This window comes from Acartia tonsa, chromosome 3 (assembly GCF_053477335.1).
Source record: "Acartia tonsa isolate MP-2025a chromosome 3, ASM5347733v1, whole genome shotgun sequence".
Taxonomy (NCBI): Eukaryota; Metazoa; Arthropoda; class Copepoda; order Calanoida; family Acartiidae; genus Acartia; species Acartia tonsa.
In genome coordinates this window covers 58,073,124-58,095,532 of record NC_137262.1, presented here as the reverse complement: position 1 = coordinate 58,095,532, position 22,409 = coordinate 58,073,124, and the positions used below count along the sequence as shown (strand labels likewise).

The following is a 22,409-nucleotide window of genomic DNA, read 5'->3' as shown; positions in this document are numbered from 1 at the left end:
GGTTATATCGTGTGTGGTGTTGTAGCATTGGTATGGTTATGTCATTTGTGAGATGTTGATGGATTGATGGATAATGATGGATTGATGGATATGAATGATACTACTATGGTTGGTATGGTTATATCATTTGTGAGATGTTGATGGATTGATGGATAATGATGGATTGATGGATATGAATGATACTACTATTATCAAGAAAAATCTGGCAAAAGAAAATGAATATTATGATCAAGAATAATTATAGTTTTACTGTGTATTAATTCATATTTTATTTTATTTTTATGTATGAATGTTTAAGTATTTGTTGAGGCAGTAGTAGTCTCGAAAGGTTTAATATTAATGCTTTTATAACAATGCATCTCTAATGACATGTTTTTAAATCAATGCATTCTGATGGTTATATGTTAATCAGTGTTTTTATTTATCATGCATTTATAATAACTATGTTAATCAATGCATTTCCAATGTTTATATGTTAATCAATGCATTATATGTTAATCAATGCATTTTTCAATGATTATATGTTAATCAATGTTTTTTTAAAAAAAAATATAAAAAAAGAGAAAAAAAAAAAACATAAAAGAGTTCTAAGGAACCAAAACAAAAAGAAAAAAAAAATGTATATGAAATGTTTAAAGATCTGGAAATAAAAAAAAAAAAAAAAAAAAAAAATTATGGCAGGTGTCATACCAGATCAATTATTATCTATTTAATAAGCATTCAATGCTATTTATAATATATTTGATAATTAACATGTAATAAACATATTGTTATATTCAATCTGTAATGTTACAGTTTCGAAATTTATGTTCATGTTAAAGCCGGGGAGAAATGTGATGTATAGTCCCTTTCTTCCTGTCTTGAGAGCATTATATGTATTTTGTATATTAGCAGTCAGTTCTTGTGTCAACCGTTTCGGAGCAAGACTTTGCTCTGCAACTCGGCACGAACCTAAAAGTGAATACTTGCTATTATATTTAATATTATTATTGTATGTTTAACTTGTCTTGAATTAATACATTTTATTAGAATATTTAGCTGTTTATTCTTGCTATTACTACACATCAGAAAATCCCATCTTTATCGGTTTAGTGGTTAAGGAGATCTTAGGGTACGACATAATTTTACTTTGTTTCATTAATAATGCTTAAACCAGTATAAGTTAAGAATTAGATATATAGAAATTTAGCTTTCTTAATAATATCTAATAATCTCCCACCCCCCTCTCCATCCACTTATTTATGAGTCTAAAACAAGGTTTAATTTGTAGATTAAAAATTTATGGGAAAGGTAAAACAAACAAATTCAACATTTCTTTTTTTATCTTCTTCCATCTATGTCAGGAATTTAGGTAGTGGTACGCACTTACTTTTATTTAATTTGACACCATTTCCAATATGGCTTTAAAAACCAAATTTAAACGAAAAAATCTTGTATCGTATTACAGACAATTTTCGGCAAGTATTAAAATGACAATCATAAGATTAATATTAGTTTTGTTACCTCAGGTAACAAAAAAGGTTTTAAATTTAATTTTTTTTGATATCCGCGGACAGCTGTCTTAAAATTCAATATTATCACAAATTAGAAATTAATTCCTAGCTGAAGCTAACTCATTATTGTTATTTTTACCCTTGCTAATATTTATGCCAGGTACTCTACATTTAGGGATTCTCAATATTTCTTGTACACTTATACATGCTGGGACTTCTTAGTGTCTGGAAGTCCTTACTGTAAATTGTAATGAGTTGCGCCTTTTTTAATTAATGCATTTCCCATAACGCAACAGTCTGGAATTCCATCCATCGATCCGTGAATTTTTTTCCCATTTATTTGTTGCCTAAAACTCCCTTGGGACTTATAAAAGAAAGTTACAGCTTTGATATTTGACAGAATTCATCCAATTACTGTGGCAAAATTCTCACCATTCTGCCACCTGGGTTCTTACCAGGGAGGGAGGGTACACTGGGCTGTTTATTATACTAGTCCCCAAAGTTTTATAATAATGTTTTCTTATTCGTTGGCTTAACAACCCTGTGAATTTTAATTGGTTGGTTCTTTGGGTTGGATTTGTCTGTAAAGCTAAAAAGATTTTAATAAATCAAACAAGTTTCTAAAATCTTAGACATTTTTGACATGACATTCTGACAGACGACAGCATGTTGATTTAAATAAGAAAAAGAAATAAAGTTTTCTCTTCATATTTGATTTTTCATTTATTTACATGTAAAAATCAGGGATATGGGGATTGAACAAAGGAAGATAAATTAATCACAGCTTGAGCATAACAATATACGATATAAAATAATGGGAATTTCCCTAAAAGTACCAACCGAGCACATAAACCACTTCACACTTAATTTTGAAAAAAAAATACATTAGGGGGGTGTAGTTTTTTTTCTTCTTTTGCTTGTTGTTTGCCCTAGCCCTGTTCTCAATGAAACTTAACCTAACCTGAAGTAAATTACAAATACACCATTAACTAACCCAACCCTTTAATTTCAATATTTATTTCTAAAAAAGGGGGTTCTTTGCTTGACTAGGCACTTTACGGGAAACCGCCAAAAAAATATTTATTTTCCTATTAATGGAGCTAGATAGTTATAGAAGAAATCCACGTATTTCTTGAAAAATTGTTGTAATCCAATGGTACCAAGAAAGTTCCAAGCTCTCTCCATCACTTTTTCTGTCCCGCTTCTGAAAAAACAATGGATTTATTATTACTTGAATTATAAACCAGATTTTCACGTTCTCTGATAAAGTAATACTTGCAGCGGGCTAAAATAACTATCCACCCCCTTTTCCCTATCCCCTCCCCTCCTTGGATGAACAAACTGACCTATGAATGATGTGCATGTTAGCATCCTCAATTGACTACAACTTTTCCCCTGTCATATTATCCACTTATATTCTACATCCATTGAAAAGGGACACATCAGATTAATAACAAGGAAAAAGATGTCAATTAGCGAAAATCACTCTAGCTTGATATAATCAAGAAAGGCCAACACAATCTAAATTTTTATATAAATTAAAACGAGTTTTGTTAGTCTTGGCCTTCGGCAACTCGGGACTAACAAAACTGGTTAAATTCTTATACCATTTCATTTTAATATCCGCTAAAGCTGTATATAATACGATACGATAAATAACATTGGTGTCAACTACTTATCCTTTTATAGAAGTAAGGTTTAATTTGTCTGACTTTCAAGATCTCGTTAACCACTGGACCGATTAACTTCACAAAGTTCTCGAGATAATTTTAGGCTATTCTAAAAATGCCTAAATTCATTTTCTGCCCCTGTTTGCTAGGCACGCAGTCGCTAGTACCTTCATAATGTATTTCAGATATAATGATCAAAAGTTCTTGTTATCATTTATGTTTATTTTAAAGTTTTAGGAGTTAAAAAAGTATTATTATCAAACTTTAAACAATAGAACTAAAGAATAGATAGGTATAGCCTAAGAAAGTTGTTTGGTAGTTAAACATCTTTTTTTTTCCAAGTAACAACCTTTGCAAAATCTAAACATATTTCATTGTTATCTGTTTGTATATTATTCTACTAGCGGTTGTGCCCTTAGAGAAAAATGGACCCTCTTTTTCCAGTTTGGTTTTAAAGAGAAGAAGCAAGAAGCCTTTTTTGGTGGGAGTTCTATATTCAAGTTCCCATTTTTAGTGAAGGTTCCCATAGGCCCCGGTATGGTTTTAGACACTGCTTTTGTCCTTTTAACCCTTTGAAAAAAACATATGTATATTTAATGCAATATTTCTCTTTATTTTATAACTTTTTTCTCTAAACTTTTAACTAAGAAATAAGTTACAATTACAGAAGTGTCGCACACAGAAATAAAATCTTACCAAATTGGTTTTATTTGCAGTTAAGAAAATAAATAGGAACAACTCTCGGAGCCACATTAATTTTCTAATGGTGTTTGCCAGAGAGCGAGAGAGAGTGGACAATGGGCTGTTTATTACAGTAGTCCCCAAAGTTTTATGATAACGTTTTCATATTCGTTGGCTTAACAACTTTGGGGTGTTAGTAAATTATGATCAAATTGGTTCATTCAGATGAGTGTTTAAACGTTTCAACCACTAATTGTAATATACATAAGGGTTATTTTGTGTATCATAATTGGGGATGTACATCAAATTATTGGCCATTGTCTTATCCCTTTAGATCCCTGTGTGTTTGCTATTGATACATTTTCAGGACTTAATAAATGAATGGATTTTAATTTTTAGTTGCCATTTGGTGATGTTGTTTTCGTTGTGAAACAACTCGATAACTCACTTTGTCTGTCCGTCCATAACGCTATTGGAGAAATTGTGGAAGTAGTAGACAACTCCCTTGGTCCGTCGGTCGGTCAGTCATGCTCTTATAAAGGATTCTGAAATTCTATGGGATTCACTTAGCTTTTATCATAGATAGATGGCTAATTTTTTTGGGCTAATATTATAATTTTCTTGGTCTGTTAGTCTATCTGTTATGCTATGCAGAACATCACAATTTTACATAAATGTTTTTTCTTGACTGCTATGAAAGATATATTGCTCAATTTTGTTGTGTAGATTCTGTTAAATCACTTTGTCCGTCTGTCTTTGTTTATTACAGCTAACATAGTTATCATACAAAGTGCCCTAACTCATTAGGTAAACACTTTTCATTGAAATATCCCAATCTAATTATGTGCTATTTTTCAAACTTTCCACAAACAAAGTATTTTATATACAAACTTTGTTTTTATAATGAAGACAGGGATTGAGTGATCATTGGGCTGTTTATAAAACTAATCCCAAAAGTCTTATGTTAAAGTTTTCTTACAACGTTGGGGACTTTTATTGAATTTTAATTGTTTGGTTCCATTAGTTGAGTGTCCAAACGTTTTTAATATTAATCTACAGAAGAGGTAATTTTGTTCATAATCATTGGGGATGTACAACTATTTATCAGCCATTGTCTTATCCCTTTAGATCCCTGCAATGAAGATCAGTTATAAAATTATGCATAAACAAAACAATTTGGTAACCAGTTTACTATAAATTCTTTAATAACAAGGACGTTTTAAAGCAAAGCAAAGCTGGACAAATCAAACAAATTGAAAATAAAAATCATACTCCTTTTAATATATTGTGATTGCAATTCGATTAACTTGTAAAAACTCGTTTTAGGAATCACCATTAATCTAGAAAATAATCTTAAAGCCTAAAAGATTTTAACAAAAACTTCAATAATTGACAAGGTTATACTTTTCCGTCTGAATTGACGGACGAACACATCCCAAATGTAGAAGAGCTTCGCTTTTAAACAGGAAGGATTGAATAAGAGTTTGAATAATATTTGCTTTACAAAGTTCACTTGAGCTGTGTCTAGAAAAGTTCTCATCTAAACTTTATCAGGGATACAGGGAGGAGGTAGAGATCAATGATAATCATTATTCTTTTCCTCAAGGAAATAGGGATAGAACAAAAGATGTACGTATGATATAATTCAACGAAATTATATAAGATGATATATTATGAAATTTTGTTTATAAATTCTTAAATGATAAACTCTTTTCGCACATTATGATTTCAGCAGAACTGTAAATTATAAAAATAGCACAAATGTGTAATCTGCAGAAGGGATAATTTTTTGTATAATAATTGGGGATGACATCAATTTATCGGTCATTGTCTTATCCCTTTAGATCCCTCACCCACACTCACCCCCTCCTCCTTGAAGTTGGGATATGCCAAGTTAAGTAAAACAAATATTTTAAAGTTAGTATGTTTTTCAACCTATTTTAAAAAAAAATACACTATTCTAAGACATGAAGATATATTTCGATTTTAGCAATCATTTTCAATTCATTTTGTCTCTTGTAGAAGTGAATCAAGCAATATTAGCTTGGTCGTTTTAACTTAAGTAAAACAAAAACTGAAAGCACTCAACGGATTTGCATTATTTACAATATTTGAGTCTGCTAGAAATTTCTATAGGATTATTTAAAAGTTGAATGTTTTCACAGCCACAGGTTGAGCTTTTATCAAAACATTGGGCAATTTCACTTATACTGAAAATGGACCACTAAAGCTGATTAAAGCAAAATTTTAAAAAATTGAGGGTAATTAAGAGTAAGGGCTCCCTACGTTTTTCTTCAGCATTTGCTAAAAATGGGGGGGGGGGGGGGTTACGTTGGGGTTTCACTGATTAGTGATAGAAGTTCTGCCAAATATTTAGGTACTTTAATGCAAGTTTTAAGTAGGTTAAAATGAATTGTTTAACATTATACCCAGTTGTAATTTAACATATTTATTAAATACTATTCTTAAGTCTAAAACTTAAAATTATAAGTACTTATTATTAACATTTAATTTTCAAAAGTTTTTATAACCACTTAAGCTTCAGTGCCATGATATGACTTTTCTTTGAGTAACCAAATTCTTAAATGACCAAAGGCCTGAGCTGGATCTTTTAATCATTTAGTGCTGCCCACTGCTACTGCCACTGCCAGAGCTACCAATAAATCATGGATATTTAAATCAGCTCACTAGAGGCATCGACAGTTGCATTGCTGTTATTTGAAGATCTGGCTATGCATTACCTGAAAGTAACTTGAGCTTTCTCCCCAGCCTGTATAATTCTGGTAGCTCCAGAGCTTTCTATTATAAAGATCTGGCTCTGCTTACCTGAAAGTAACTTGATCTTCCTCTCCAGCCTGTATAATTCTGGTAGCTCCGGAGCTTTCTATTATGGTTCCTGGTCCAACTATCACTCCATTTCTAGATAATAGCATGGGATAAGACAATGAATGATAAAATTATATAAGCCCCCTGTTATGATAAACTAGATTATCCCCTCTGTTACTTAGATTATTGGTTGAACGGTTTGGACACTACTAGTTTGGAACCTACCATTAAAAATTCAAAGAAGTACCAAAGGTTTTCTAGTCAACGTGGTAATGAAACTTTAGGTACCAGTGTTTACATTTCAAATACCTGTATATTTAAAAGTCAAAGACTATTTCAGATTTTTAATTTACTTTATGAACTTTTTCTATAATATTAACTTTAAAAAGTACTTTTTACTAAAAGAATCTAAAATACCTAAAGCCTCCAGAGTAGATATCTCCATTAAGTGCCACATAGGTTCCATTACCATGGGGGGATCCATTCAGCCACTCTCCAACATACTTCACCTGGCCATTGTTGTAATATGCAGTTCCCTACAACAAATGAAGAATTTATTGAATTTACTTACTTTTTAAAGGTTTAGTTCTATTGGAGCGTATTCATCTGCCACTAACTCATAGGTCATAAAGTAAATTTTGGTATATTGGAATTACTCTACAGATTTCAAACCTTGCATTCAGTTTAACATATGTTTTAAACATATTGATTCTCAGCTTCTTTAAAAAAAACTATGACAAGACATCTTTTCTGATATTATATGGCATGATGTTTAAGGGTTGCATCTCATAGGACCAATTTTAATAAGAAATTTTAAGCATCTTAAACTTAATTTTTAACAAATAAACTCTGGATTGTTGTTGAGGCTTTTAATTATATTAATTTTTTTCCTTTTTATCTATATTGTAAATGTTAGTGTGTTTTATTGTTTGATTTGCGAAGCCTCGCTATTATTTTTAAGAGAAAATGATTCCTATTTTTCTAAATTCCTTAATATAAAATAGTTTATTCATGTAGTTTGTGTAAAGTTAAAACATAATAAAACTCTTGAATAAACCATCAAGAGCAAAATTTAAACAAATTTAAAATTTGATGAGCTAATTTCTATTTAGGATGAAAGGTTTTGGAAAATATTTTAGATAATTTGCATTTTCAACTTTACAAGAGGGTTTCAGTCAGGAAATTAAGGGATAGTGGATAATAAATGAATCTGCATCCCTTTCTTCCTCCATTATTAAATACTTACAAGGCTGAATATCATAAATAAGAATTTGAGGGAGAGATTTATTTACTGTCCATTTTCTTATCCCTAACACAGTTAGCTAATCCAGTTACTCTAATTGAGTTTATAGAACATTTTTAATTTAACAACAAAGCTATAGGCTAAAAGGTACATGGATATTGCACTCACAGCAATTTTCTCTCACTTATCTATCTTCTAAAGACTAAGGATGTTGTTTGATTTGATTGTTTTAAAGTCTTTAAAAAATGGCATTTTCAAAGAAGCTTATATTTTTTGCTGGTCGAAATAAATGAGGCAAAATACTTTTTTTTTGATAAAATTCTTTTTATAGATATTTCAAATTTGAAAAATTTATATTTCTAATTTCTCCTATATTTAATGAATAAATGAGACGTCTAACTATAAAAATAGTTTATTTTAAAAATTTGTACTTTTCATATAGCACCAGGAAGTAAGTTAGAGAAGTAGTTGGAAATGAAATGTTTTTAGGAAATTCAATTTATTTGGCATTAACTTTATCCATGTTGTGCAGTTTTTCAGGTTTATTTTCTATTTTCCTTATTAAAGAATCTCTTCTGCCTTGCAGATTTTTATCTATTTATTTAGATATATTACTTTTAAATGCACTCTTTTAAACCAAATCAATATGACATTCATTGGTTAACAAGCATAAAAAGGGTTAAATAGACTTACAGTTATATTGAGTTATAGAGTAGATGCGCTTTGTTTGATGGAATATTTATTAAAAAAAATCTCAGAAGCCTATACCTATTATATTTGAGGTAAGTTAAAATTATGAGTTCCCAATTTTAATTACTACGAACATTACAGATTACTATAAGCACTAGACACAAAAACATTACAGAAGCATATGATATTACATGTTTTGTAATTGACAGACAAATGGCCAAGCAAGTTTGATATGATTTGCTCAGTCAAATTAGCATAAGGACTTTCGCGAACAGTCTTCTGAAAAAGCAACTGAAGAACCGAAATTCAAGTATGGCATTGAAACCGATTAATATCCACTGTAAAATCAAGTATAGCATCTTATTTTCCATGAATATTAAAAAAAGAATCTTAAAATTAATTTCAAATTTTAATCTTATTAATTTTGTATTTTTATATCCCCAAAAAGCTCTTTATTATTAAAATAAATAACTATTAGGGATTAGCTTTGAAAAAAAATACTCACAATCTTACCTGTCCATTTCTAGCATCCTCCTGGAAGGTTCCAACATATTTTTCTCCAGTCCCAGCATAGGTTTCTATTCCATTTCCTTCCCTTAGTCCTCGCCTGAAATTTAATAGGTTGATAATAGGTTTATTACCCCAGATGATGATAAACCAGACAAAATAGTTCTTTCTACTTGAATTGATTTTTACTTATAATACCTAAGGATGTATTTTGTAAAAGTGTTGTTTGAAAAATTCCAATTTTTATCTCACAAATGCCAAAAAGGTTCCGGCAGCCGCCAAATTGGAAAGCTGCTGAAAGTGGATATGAGCTGTTTATTTCACATTTGTCAAAGGGTCCTGGCAGCCGCCGAATTTGAACGTTGTTGAAAGCAGATATGAGCTGTTTGGGAGAATCTTGGCCTTGAATTTATATAATTTCTGATGAAAACTATCAAAAACGGATGGGGTCAAAAATATAATGGGGACTGATTAACCTTGTGTTTTCATGTTCATTTTAATATCCTATGGAAATTAATCTATTATCGGATATCTAAAATGTCAGCAGTCTGAAAAGGAATTCATTTCATGCAAATTTGAATATTGAGTACCTCTTACATGTGTGTAATAAGTCAGGGATCTCAAGGGATAAGACAATGGACGGTAGATTAGTTCAAATCTTCAATGATAATAAACAAGATTACCCCTTCTGTAGATTAAAATTAGTGGTTAAAACGTTTGGACACTCAGCTTAATGAACCAACAAATCAAAAATTTAAATAAAGTCCCCGAAGTTATTTAGCCAAGGAATATAAAAACGTTCGGGGGTTTAGTGTAATAAGCAGGCCAATTTCCTCTTTCTCCCTGGTAATAAGTTGATATTCATGAAAATACAGGAATTGTATGGGATAACACAATTTAACAAAAAACTTTAATATATCCCCAATAATAACAAACAAAATTACCCATTCTGTAAATAAGAATTATTAGTTGAAAAGTTTGGACAAACCAATCAAAATAAAAAAAATACTTAAAGATTTTGTGTTTTTAAAATTTGGGTGGTACCAATATAATTTATAGTCCAATGATCCCTTCCTCCCTTTATAAAGGCTTAAATTGATATACACCTCTTTCCTCTTCCCCCCCCCCCCCCACACACACACACACAAATAAGGATTAACTGGAGGGCCGGGTGTCCTCTATTTTCATATCTCTATTTCCCTGGGTTGGTACTTCTCTAATTCATTCCGCCATTACAATTTCTTTATCTCTTTGATCATTATTTTATTATGAAATATAAATTGTCTGTCAAGTTCAGTACAATTACTTTCATTTTTACCAATGAAGTAGATTACTTATCTTTAATAGAGTTTATATGTACAAGGTTTAACGGATAGGTAAATGGTATATAGTCTATATAAATTGCAAATATCTCACAAATATGAGTTTACCCTCTTAGTCCCCAAAGTTTTATTATAAATCGTTAGCTTAACGACTTCGGGGACTTTTATTGAAGTTTGCTCGTTTTATTTTTTAAGTTGAGTGTCAAACGCTACAACCACAAATTATAATCTACAGAAGGGGTAATTTTGTGTATCATCATTTTGGATGTACATCAATTTATCGCCTATTGTCTTGATCCCTGAAAATGGTAAATGGGGGAGTGTGGGGATTTCATTATTTTAGCCAGCTGTGCGTATCACTTTATTAGAGTACATGAAATCTGGTGCAACATCCATGTAATAATATATCGATTACAACAACCATTACCTACCCCTTTCCTTATGTGCATTATTGTTGTCTTGTGTCTGATAGCAAATAGGTAAGTTTCTCTGTCAATAGTTGGAGAGAAACTTTTCTCCCATCTAACTTTATATCTATAGAAGAAAAGTAAAGATATATTAATTTTACTCTCTCTGTAGTAGTTGGGCATTTTAATTGATTTTTTTTTGTACTTGTGCAGCTAAACCCAAGGAGACTGTAAATTACACTGGTACCCTAAGTTTTAAAATCACGTTGGCAATTCGATGGCACAAAAACTTTGGGTACTTTTATTGAATTTTGATTGGTCTATTCATTAAGTTGAATGTCCAAACGTTTTAACCACTAATTTTAATCTACAGAAATAGTAATTTAGCTTATTATCATTGGTGATGTACTTCAATTTATCGGCCATTGTCTTATCCCTTTACATCCCTGAGTAAGTATTGTGTTATCTTTACTTAGTTCTGTAAAAGTGAATATTAGATAAACCGATCAAGTAATTAGAAATCTCATCAAAACCCCCATTTGGTAGTTGAGTGTAAATGACAGAAATGTTATCAAAGAAAAAGGACAAATATTATTGAATGTAAATAGAAAAATAAGACATTTAGGTAATTTGATTAGATATTTGGAATAATATTGATTTCGTAAAAAAACCTACCATTTTTTGAGATCTTTTGCTTCAAACAAAAATATCTTACTACTTTATAGATTACACTTCAGGCCTCTACGGGTACTTGAGGAAAGGGGGAGGGGGGAGTAAGTAGACATCAATAAAGTTTAAATCCATTGACCTATAAGAAGCTTTACTGTTAAGGAGAACCATATCGCTTCAGCGGTTAGCGAAATCTAAAGCTTTAAAACCTTATTCTGACATGTCCTAATGTTTGTTTTCTAGAAAATCTATCCGTTTTTGTGACGCAAATAAAGTTTTATAAGGTCAATTGTAATAGTAATTGGAATTGTATAACATTTCTTGGAAAATATGTATATTCTTTTCATTACAATACAAAATAAGTTCATTTTTAGAAAATGATTGTAAAATATGAATAGTCTGTTCGGCATCATAGTATTTAATTAACCTATTTCTATTGGTTCTTTTTTGATTTAAAGAAATTTCAGGTTTAGTCCCTTTTGTGGCAACGCTCTTTAATGGCCGATTCTTTGTTTTTTTCACATTAGTTTTTCTCCTGCGGGAGGCTCTAACCATGCAGGGCCAATTGCCTAACCCTGTTGGGCAATCATCTAACCCATTATAACCTAACCTATCAATAGCCATTTTAAAAATACGACGAATCACCCCTTATGGGACGTTGCCACGAAAGGGACTAATCTCGAAATTTCTTTGATTGGAGGAATATTTTTTAGCCACTCCAAACCATGATATTGCTCTTAATATTTTTTCTCGTATTTATTCGAATACGGTGTATAGGAACCGGTTCTCATCCATAAGAAAAAACTATGTCTAGCATCGTATTATATCCACCTTTCTACGAATATAAAAATGTACAATCAAAAGATTAAAACCAGTTATTTTAGCCGGTGCCTTTGGCACCTCGGGGCTAAAAAACTAGTTTTAATCTTATAATTGTACATTCTATATCCGCGGAAAGCCGTTTATAATACGATGCGAGAAATAACTATTAAAAATATAATTTTAGGTGTCTTTAAAAAGGGGAGACTTGGTTTTTTCCCAGTCTCGTTGGCTCAACAAACTTTTATTGGTTGGTTCCATACTACAAGTGTTCAAAACTTTAATCAACTGAAGGGGTAATTTTGTTTATTATCATTGGGCTTATCCATTATGATCCCTGGATTTTGCGTAACAGTTTAATGTAGTACACTGTGAAATGTTTAAGAAATATAAAGGGAACGTTTCAACTGTAATCTACAAGAGGGTTACTTTTGTGTGTCATCATTAGGGATTTACATCAATTTATCGGGCATTGTCTTATCCCTTTAGATATCTGCATTGACATGCTTCTTGGCATTTTAATTATTTACCTGAAATAACCAGTGTAGACATCTCCTGTTGTGGCCTCAAAAACTCCATAACCATCCTAGAAAGAAAAAATCAGCTTATACCAACAACGAAATTTATCCGAAAAAAAAACCAATGAAACCAACCTATACGTGATTTTCAGCTGTGGGGAAAAATAGTTATTCATCTATTTTGTAACAAAATTTTGCATGAGTACTTTAACAATAAGGTAGGTAGTTGAATTTAAATTATACTGGTACCCAAGTTTTATCCTCATTCCAATGTTAAGAAACTTAAAGAAACAAATGTACTATTTCTAAATTAAACAAAGGGGGGGGGGGGGCGAAAGTGATACTTTTTGAAACCAAAACTAAGAGTCAACAAAGGAACTGAACTAAAAAAAAGGGTTACAGGTCTGAGATTTTGCATGGCAGTTGCTTTATAGGGGTACAATATGGAACTGTGAAGAAACGGCGGCGCAACCGCCGAAAACCGCCGTTTCCCGCCGTAATTTTTGTTGCCTTTTCTCGGCGGTTTTCGGCGGTTGCGCCGCCGTTTTTTCACAGTTCCATATTGTACCCCTATAAAGCAACTGCCATGCAAAATGTCAGACCTGTAACACTTTTTTTAGTTGAGTTCCTTTGACTTTTAGTTTTGGTTTCAAAAAGTGTCACTTTCGCCCCCCCCCCCCTTTAGTATGCTGTTCTTTTAGAATATTCTCTGTAACTTGATTATAAATACAATTAAATGAATTAAATATGTTGTATTTGTATGTATTCTATTTGATGTACCTACTCCCAGGAATCTAAAAGGATAAGACAATGGCCCTTAATTTGATGTAGATCCCTAATTGTACAAAAATTAAACCTTTTGTTACAATTAGTGGTTGAAACGTGTGGACTTTCAACTTAATGAACAAACCAAAATTCAAAAGTTCCCAAAGTTGTTGAGCCAACAAATATGGAAACATTATTATAAAACTTTGGGGACTAGTGTAATTAGTCACTGTGTACCTATACTCCTCTCCTACACTCTTGTTTATAGAAGTATAATAGAATTTCTCACAATACAATTACATTATGTGATGAATGAAAGGACTATTCTCTCTCTCTGTGTAAATTCATGTAGATTAATGAATAAATAAGTAAATTCTACAGGGTGATATATATTTAAGTAGCTCTTGAGTTTATTATTGTCTTAAATTAAAAATCATTTTAAAATAGTAGGACATATTCTAAGCTGTACAGTATATCATAATTAGGTAGTTTCAGTGTTTTTTGATGCTCTAGACAATATCAACATCTATTCCTACCCATAAACGTCCAAGGGTGGGGATAAATGGATTTTGTCCCCCTCAAACTTTAGAACCCCTTATTTTGCCCTCCTCAAAATTTTTGAAAATACATTAGATTACCTTCCTTAATCCTTTGAAATCCCTCAATTTACCCCCTTCAAAAATAAAAGCTTGGATGTTATACCTGTTCTTATCCTTTATTAATTATAAAACAAGCTATCTAAGACAGAACTTTACATAGTATATTTTGGTGATGATTTAACACTCACCACCCTATAGCTCACAAACTGGAAAACAGCTCTCTAATCTATGAATTTGCCAAATTCATAAGGAAAAAGGATAAGAGGATGAATACTCACCCCTTTTTCATGGTAAAATACTACTTCCCCATCCCTAAATTTAGAAGCAGACGAAAATCAAAAACCGCCCAGGGCTTTTTGTAAGTCAATCATAAATAATAATGTGAATAAAAAGAAAAGCGATATTTAGCAAACAGCCGTGGGCGGTCAGAATCAGCTGAATGTTCATTATGAAAAAAATTTCCCCCTTTTTAGAAATAGAAGGATTCATCTTTCATGAACAAATTTTTTCAAATAAAAATAAAATTCTATGTAATTTTTAATTAAAACATTAAAACGAAAATATCTAATCTAATATTCTTGCCCTAAATATGGAAATAGTAAAAAGTAAAAAAATATTTTTTAAAATAGTTTTTAATCCTCCCATTTGAAAAGTAGTGGAATAGCAATAAATTTTAGCGCGGCAACAGTGCTAAGTAGGCCTCTAGGCCCACTGCCTATTTTCGTCTTCTAGTTGCTTCGATTCCTCTCTTTTATTTTTTTCTCTATGGCCAAATTTCTTAGCTACCCTGTTTTCTAGGCATAGAAAATTATTTTATAACTACAAATTTAGAACTATTATATTTAGGCATACAATGAATAAGTAAATTCTAAACAAAAGTCATACAGAGGTGCTTTAAATCCTTTCAAGCTTTGTTGGTCGCTAGCCTCTTAATTAGATGAAAGTTAATTATTGAGAAGCTTCATAATTAATAATTGAACATCAAAGGTCCTGAAGTGTAAATGTAATTATGGGTTGGCAAGGTATTTCAATTAATTCTCATTTCACATTTATAATTATAGTTTTGAAATCTTAATTATTTTTGAAATAAGTAAAAGTTAGTTTTTTAATCACAGAAAACAAAATGTCCATAAACATACAGAAAAATTGCAATTTCCCTGAAAAGTAAAACAAATTGAAGTAAAAGAGTGAAAGTTTTTAAAAAATACTTTAGAATATGTTAGGTTTTATTGGATACTGGGTAGCCCCTATTAATTGGGCATTTCAGTTATAGGCCCTGCAGGAAAAAAAAACACTCCTTATTTCATTTTATTTCAAAACTAAGAGGACATGGGTTTTAGTGTTTAATACGCACTTAGATGGAAAGCACATTTAATGTAATTATTTCTTTACCTTAAATCCATTCATAAATTGTCCAGTGTATTTGTTTCCATTATGATAAAAGGCTGTTCCATTCCCCTGCTGAAGACCTGTCAGTCAGATACAGATATTTTAACAAGGATAACATTAACATTGCTCAAGCGAGTACAGCTACTATAAAAGGTTGTTCCATTATCCTGCTGAAGACCTGTCAGTCAAGAACAGATATTTTAACAAGGATAACATTAATATTGTTTAAGCGAAAACAGCTGTTAAATTTTTAATGAATTTTTTTATATTGTATTACGATTCAGGTATATATATGGCCTATAAATTGATATACATCCCCAATGATAACACACAAAATTACCCATTTATTAGATTAAAATTATTGGTTGAAACGATTGAACACTTAATGATCCAACCAATCAAAATTCACTTAGAGTCCCCAAAGTTGTTAAGCCAATGAATAAGAAAAAATGTATTATAAAACTTTGGTGACTCTATACTTTTTGTTAACTTTGCTACATTGGATAAACTCTTTGGTAGTTGCAAGAATGATGATTATATTGCCCTTTAGGTTGCTTAGATATAGCTAGAGGTAGGAATACAATTCAACATAATATTTATAAAAGATTTTATATTACTAACACATGGCATTCTGCTTGAAGAGAATGGCAGGTATGTTTATTACCTCAGTCGTATTATATAAAGAAATAAGGTTTTTTAAGGTCTGTAGCTTAAGATTTTTGTAACTACTGAACCAATTTAGGCAAGTTTCACATAGGTATTTGCTGGTTTTAGGCTACTTTTAGTCTCCTTCTTACGTCCTTGAAGACAGAGTACCTAGATGCTAGGGGTACAAATACTAGTATATTATATGGAGAGAAACCAATTTAACTCTCATTTTTTTATCTGTTGAAATAAACAATACTTATTAAATTGTACATTACACTAAAAATGCAAACTAATTTGCGGAAATCAGTCTTATTTTTTTAAATTAAGAAAGCTAAATGCTAAATAGTTTCTAAAAATATTTCCTTGCAATAATTTGCTAATTCTAAAAAGGCCCTAATTATACTGCAATATATGAACACCCTTGCCTGGGCCTCCCGTTTAATTTCCAGAAATTGGCAATCTCATAAAATATAAAAGCAGAAATGGGATTAGAATTAGGTTTCCAGCTATTCTTGGCTTCACCACACAAAAGAAAATATCAAGAAAAAAAAACCTAGTTTGATTACAAAAAAATAATAAAAAATGCGATAGGTTCAAATAATAATAATAAGGGTTAACCAAGTATGTACTAAAGTATGATAAGTTATTTAGACTGCTGTAAACAAAAAGTATCTATTCCCCAAAGCTAAATGAAGAATGAAATCATAAAATATTATTATCCATCAATTAATAAGATTATTTTTAATTATGAATATTAAAAAGTACCTATATGAAATTCTTGAAAATAATACTGACTGCTTAACTTCAAGAGCATATACAAACTAATCCAATTATTTTTTGATTTAATGAGGAGTTTTTTTTATTCATTTATTTGTGATTTATCAAAAGTTTTCTATTTAAATATATGCCTTGAAACCAGTCGCCAACATAGACTCCAGTTCTACTCACAAAAGTACCAATACCTACAAATAATTTAGTGTTAATTAGAACAGAGATTAAAGTGTAATTGACGTTTATTAACATTACATTTTTTTATTAACAAGGATGACAACTAATCTAAGCAACCATATATTGAAAATTATAAAAAAGTAACGCAGAATTACAATACATTTCAGATAAATCAATATATATGTCTTTTGTAATCTAATAGGAAATAGCAAAAATATCAACAGTCCAAAATAGCAGAAGAAAAATTCACATTTTTACCAATGGCGTTACCAATGAACGGACGGACAGAAAAAGTAAATTATTGAGTAGCTTTGCTACTAAAAATAATAATTTTAGTTTGTCATGAAAATACGGTTACATAAAAATATCATATAATATATGTACATATATCCTATTTATTAAAATGATAAGATAATGATACTATATATACTAAATAATACTATATCCATACCATGTTGTATATTATTAATCCATTGTCCAGTATATTTATCTATATAATAATAATACTATATCCATACCATGTTGTATATTATTAATCCATTGTCCAGTATATTTATCTCCATTTGAATAATAAAACAAATCATCCGGCCCATAAACAGTTCCATTATTCCACCTACAAATAAATCATTATTATTATCAAACATATATTCTTGTTTGAAAATAGAGTTTTAGTAGATTGCCAAAACTCAATTTTGATGTGTTTTTAATCAAAGGAAATGTACTTTACTTAATTTTGTCTATTACAGTTTATTTTAAATTAGGCATTTATGACTATAAAAGGCACAGGAGTTAAATAATGTGTTAGATGAAAAAATAGCATTAGACTAGTTTAAAGTTGAAATATAAATTTGTGTCATAATATCTAGAGAGAAACAGCCTTAGTTTCTATACTACATCCTTGTGTTTAAGACTTTCTTACATATTTGCATTGTATAGAACAGATGCGCTTTCTTTGAATATTAAATATTTTTTAAGAGTTTAAACCTAATCAGACAGTTCTATAAAACTCTATAGATATATCTTTAAATAATGACAAAAACAGTTTTTATATAATAATATATTGCTCTGTAACGATAATATGTAATACATGGAATAATAAATCCTCCAAACTATTAACTTTATTCAACATGTCTGCTACACAAACTAACAAGGATGACAACATTCATTTGTAGGTAGGATAATATGTAGATCTTTAAATAATGACAAAAACAGTTTTTATATTAATATATTGCTCTGTAACGAAAATATGTAATACATGGAATAATTTGTAATGAATCCTCCAAACTATTAACTTTATTCAACATGTCTGCTACACAAACTAACAAGGATGACAACATCTACAGGCAGCGAAGCTTAGAAAATTTAGATTAACATATGAATAACAGTCAAATAGTCTGAATGTACCTAAAAAGATGAAAAATAGATGTACATTAGTCAGGGGAATAATGACTAAAAATCTTATATAATAGCTGAGTACTTTTTTCATAGAAATCTCATTTCACCACTAGGATAGACTGACGGACAAAGATAGATATAAAGAATATGCTCATGGTTCATTGGAAACTTCTGAAAAAAATTTGATGTGGGCAGACAGACAGATAGATGGACTACATTAAGTTAAATAAATCTTTTGCTACTGAAAGTTAAAGCACATGTAATCAACTTTTTATTCTTTTACACAGAAATGTAGAGATAGGACAATAAAAGATAAATGAATATTCCCTTTATCTGCTTTTAATGTTAGAGGCCTCTGGGGTAATTTTTTTATTACAGTGATTTCTCTTGGGAGGGCGATGGTACCATCCCCCAAAATTGTTATAAAGCTTCATATGACCTATGATGAGACACATTGAAAAGGAGAACCATATCGGTTCAGCGGTTAGTGGGATCCTTCTGTACAGACAGATACACGCACACAGACAGGGATCCTGTAACATTCTTATAAGGATTTTTTTTATGCTTTTGCTGAATGTTAAAGAAAATGAAACACGTAAATTTTGCAAAATTCTACCTAGTTAAATAGTAAGTCTTCTTTTAATGATTAACAAAATAATTGAAAAATGAATTGCTTACCTCATTTCTCCCCAACCATGTCTTTCACCAGTTTTAGATATTATTCCTATGATTAGAAAAATTTATATAAAAAATACGTGGATATTATGACAGGGTAAAATGGTCGTCACTTAGGTTGCTAACATGGACATCATTTATTGGTCAGTTTGTTCATCTAATATGAGGGGTGGGGATTGGGTAAAGGTGGTGTAAGGGGTAAAGGGGGTGGATGGGGGGATCGTTATTTAAGCCAGCTACAATTTTCTTTTTATTAGAGTACATGATAATCTGTTGTAAGATCCAGTAATAATAAATCAATTATTAGAAAGGTGTCATTTGATTATATCACATTCATTTTTTAATATTAGATGCTTTTTTACTTCTTTCTTTTCTGAACTATATGACTGGTTTAAAGAAGATTCACAATAAACCCTTAATACTCCAAGTACCTGTTTAATCTAATCTCTATTGGATTTTTATTAAGGTATTATTTTTAAAACTATCGAAAGATCTTTTAAATGACTGAAACAATTGGTCTGTAATTATGTATAGTGTTGGTTTTAAGTTCCTTCCCTGCTGTAGCCTTTTATTCAAAATATACATATTTATTTATCTTAATGTCTGTTATGTACCTATCTATATAAATTATCAATATCTACTTAAAATATCTATTTTATAATTTTTAATAATATCTTAGATCTTTTACTATTATACCTACCTATTAGATTTATGTCTTTTTATCAAACTATCTATCCAATTTTTATCCTAATAGTTAATGCCTATCTGTCTATTTTATATACCTGTATAATTACCCTCTTGATATTGAACATAGCACAAATCTTTTCCACTGAGAAATAAAAATAAATATTACACATTGTTATAATAATTTTCTAGTTTTGGTCTCAATATTATATAAATACAGAAGAATTTATATTGTGAGCTAATAATGTGCGTCAATTGATATATTAATGGCTAAAGAAAGAGAGTCTAAGGATGGGGGGGGGGGGGGATTTATAAAAATGTTATAATCAAGATTTATGGAAGACCTAGAAACATTGTAAATAATAATGGGGAGGTTCTGGTACCCAAAGTTATTAATCCCATGATCTATTCGTTGGCTCAAATCTTTGGATACTTTTTTTGAATTATGATTAGTTGGTTCCAAACCAGTGTGTCCAAACTTTTGATCAATAATTTCAATGACAAGTATATTGTATATCAATTAATTGTCCATTGTCTTATCCCTTCAGATCCCTGAGAAAAGCACCATAATTATCTATTTATCTATTGGATTAACCCTTTTAATTTCCTTTGATTGTTTTTTAAAGATAGAAATATAGATATACTTGCAAAGTTCTAGAGTTGCTTTACTCTGACAAAGTGCATCTGCTGTATGAGAACAATTTGTTATATGTAAAAGTTGACCTTAAAACTGGTCTAACAATGCTACAAAAAAAAGACTTGCTAAAAGCCATCTTTTAAGCAAATAGGTTTATGGTTTAAGTCAGCAACAAAACAATAGGCCAATCGATGCATCATTTTAACCACAACTTTGATTGCTAGACCTTTACTATGAGGTCAAAATCAATCCTTTAAATTAAAAAAATAAAAGCATGATTAAATCATGGGCAAAAGCATTATCCCTTATCTTTTATCCCGATTTTGCAGCACCAACATATTTTAATGTCCTAAATATCATGCTAGTTTTTCTATGGACTCTAAATTGATGTACATCACATTCCCCAATGATGATAAACAAAGTTAACCCTTCTATAGATTAAAAGTTATTGGTTATAAAATTAGGACAGTGTTAGTTTTGAACCAACCAATCAAAATTCAATTCAAGCACCTCAAGATTTTGAGCCGATGAAAAAGAAAATCTTACACCGAAAATAAATCGCTAGGGTGTGTTACACTTTACGATAATTGTGTTGTTTTCTATTTGTACTAACCTAAAAGTTTGATAGAAGTCAAGGAATGGAAAAATTTGTTGCATCTCCGCTTTGTCAACTTCCCTGCACAGTGTTGCTTAGATTTACTTTTTCCTCATACCATATTATTCTTTACACCAATGGATATAAAATACGTGGAAATAGTTTTCTTCAATATGGACCTCATTTATTGGTCAGTTCTTTTATCCTGTAGAAGGGGGATGGGGTAAAGGGGGTATCGTTATTTTAGACAGCTGCGAGTATTACTCTCTTAGAGTAATAAATCCATTATTATTATTCTTTACACTAATGGGTATAGAATACGTGGATATATTTGTCTTCAATTATAGTTACTAATATGGACCTCATTTATTGGTCAGTTCTTTCATCCTGTAGAAGGGGGATGGGGTAAAGGGGGTATCGTTATTTTAGACAGCTGCGAGTATTACTCTCTTAGAGTAATAAATCCATTATTATTATTCTTTACACTAATGGATATAGAATACGTGGATATATTTGTCTTCAATTATATTTACTAATATGGACCTTCTTTATTGGTCAGTTCTTTTATCCTGTAGAAGGTGGATGGGGTAAAGGGGGTATCGTAAGCCAGCTGCGGGTATTACTCTCTTAGAGTAATAAATCCATTATTATTATTCTTTACACTAATGGGTATAGAATACGTGGATATATTTGTCTTTAATTATAGTTACTAATATGGACCTCATTTATTGGTCATTTCTTTTATCCTGCAGAAGGTGGATGGGGTAAAGGGGGTATCATTATTTTAGACAGCTGCGAGTATTACTCTCTTAGAGTAATAAATCCATTATTATTATTCTTTACACTAATGGGTATAGAATACGTGGATATATTTGTCTTTAATTATAGTTACTAATATGGACCTCATTTATTGGTCATTTCTTTTATCCTGCAGAAGGTGGATGGGGTAAAGGGGGTATCATTATTTTAGACAGCTGCGAGTATTACTCTCTTAGAGTAATAAATCCATTATTATTATTCTTTACACTAATGGGTATAGAATACGTGGATATATTTGTCTTCAATTATAATTACTAATATGGACCTCATTTATTGGTCAGTTCTTTATCCTATAGAAGGTGGATGGGGTAAAAGGTGTAACGTTAGCCAGCTGCGAGTATTACTTTATTAGAGTACATGAAAATCTGGTGCAGCATCCAAGTAATAATAAATCCATTATTATCATTCTT

The 22,409-nt window shown here is 30.7% G+C and overlaps 3 protein-coding genes across 4 annotated transcripts in view; 1 reads left to right on the top strand and 2 right to left on the bottom strand.

The window, feature by feature from the left end:
• The window catches only part of LOC145314679 (large ribosomal subunit protein bL20-like), a 184,246-nt gene extending 178,348 nt beyond the window's left edge, over positions 1-5,898 (bottom strand). Inside the window, exon 1 of one of the 2 annotated variants that reach the window (XM_080154696.1) lies at positions 5,860-5,898. The gene's annotated coding sequence lies outside the window, so the exon portion shown is untranslated. The remainder of the gene's footprint in view (positions 1-5,859) is intronic. The other variant, XM_080154695.1, reaches the window with a different exon arrangement.
• LOC145314965 (uncharacterized) overlaps positions 1-22,409 on the top strand; it is a 37,131-nt gene that overhangs the window by 8,721 nt on the left and 6,001 nt on the right. The gene's annotated exons all lie outside the window — the stretch shown is intronic.
• LOC145314966 (uncharacterized) lies at positions 2,234-21,597 on the bottom strand. Its single transcript, XM_080155040.1, has 11 exons — positions 21,199-21,597; positions 20,047-20,093; positions 19,268-19,313; positions 17,713-17,807; positions 17,155-17,208; positions 15,602-15,678; positions 12,858-12,913; positions 9,117-9,210; positions 7,088-7,206; positions 6,671-6,763; positions 2,234-2,697 (listed from the first exon to the last, which is right to left on the bottom strand). Exons 1-11 carry the CDS (start codon positions 21,240-21,242, stop codon positions 2,574-2,576), a joined length of 849 nt encoding a protein of 282 aa, XP_080011166.1. The 5' UTR covers positions 21,243-21,597; the 3' UTR covers positions 2,234-2,573.

Bases quoted from the DNA above. Each gene is read 5' to 3' on its own strand.
- LOC145314966 (XM_080155040.1), bottom strand. From the start codon at position 21,242: ATGCAACAAATTTTTCCATTCCTTGACTTCTATCAAACTTTTAG. The intron at 19,314-20,046 runs GTATATAAAATA...TTCTAATCATAG, and splicing joins TCAAGAGGGTAATTATACAG to GAATAATATCTAAAACTGGT. The intron at 12,914-15,601 runs GTAAAGAAATAA...TTTTCTTTCTAG, and splicing joins AATTTATGAATGGATTTAAG to GATGGTTATGGAGTTTTTGA.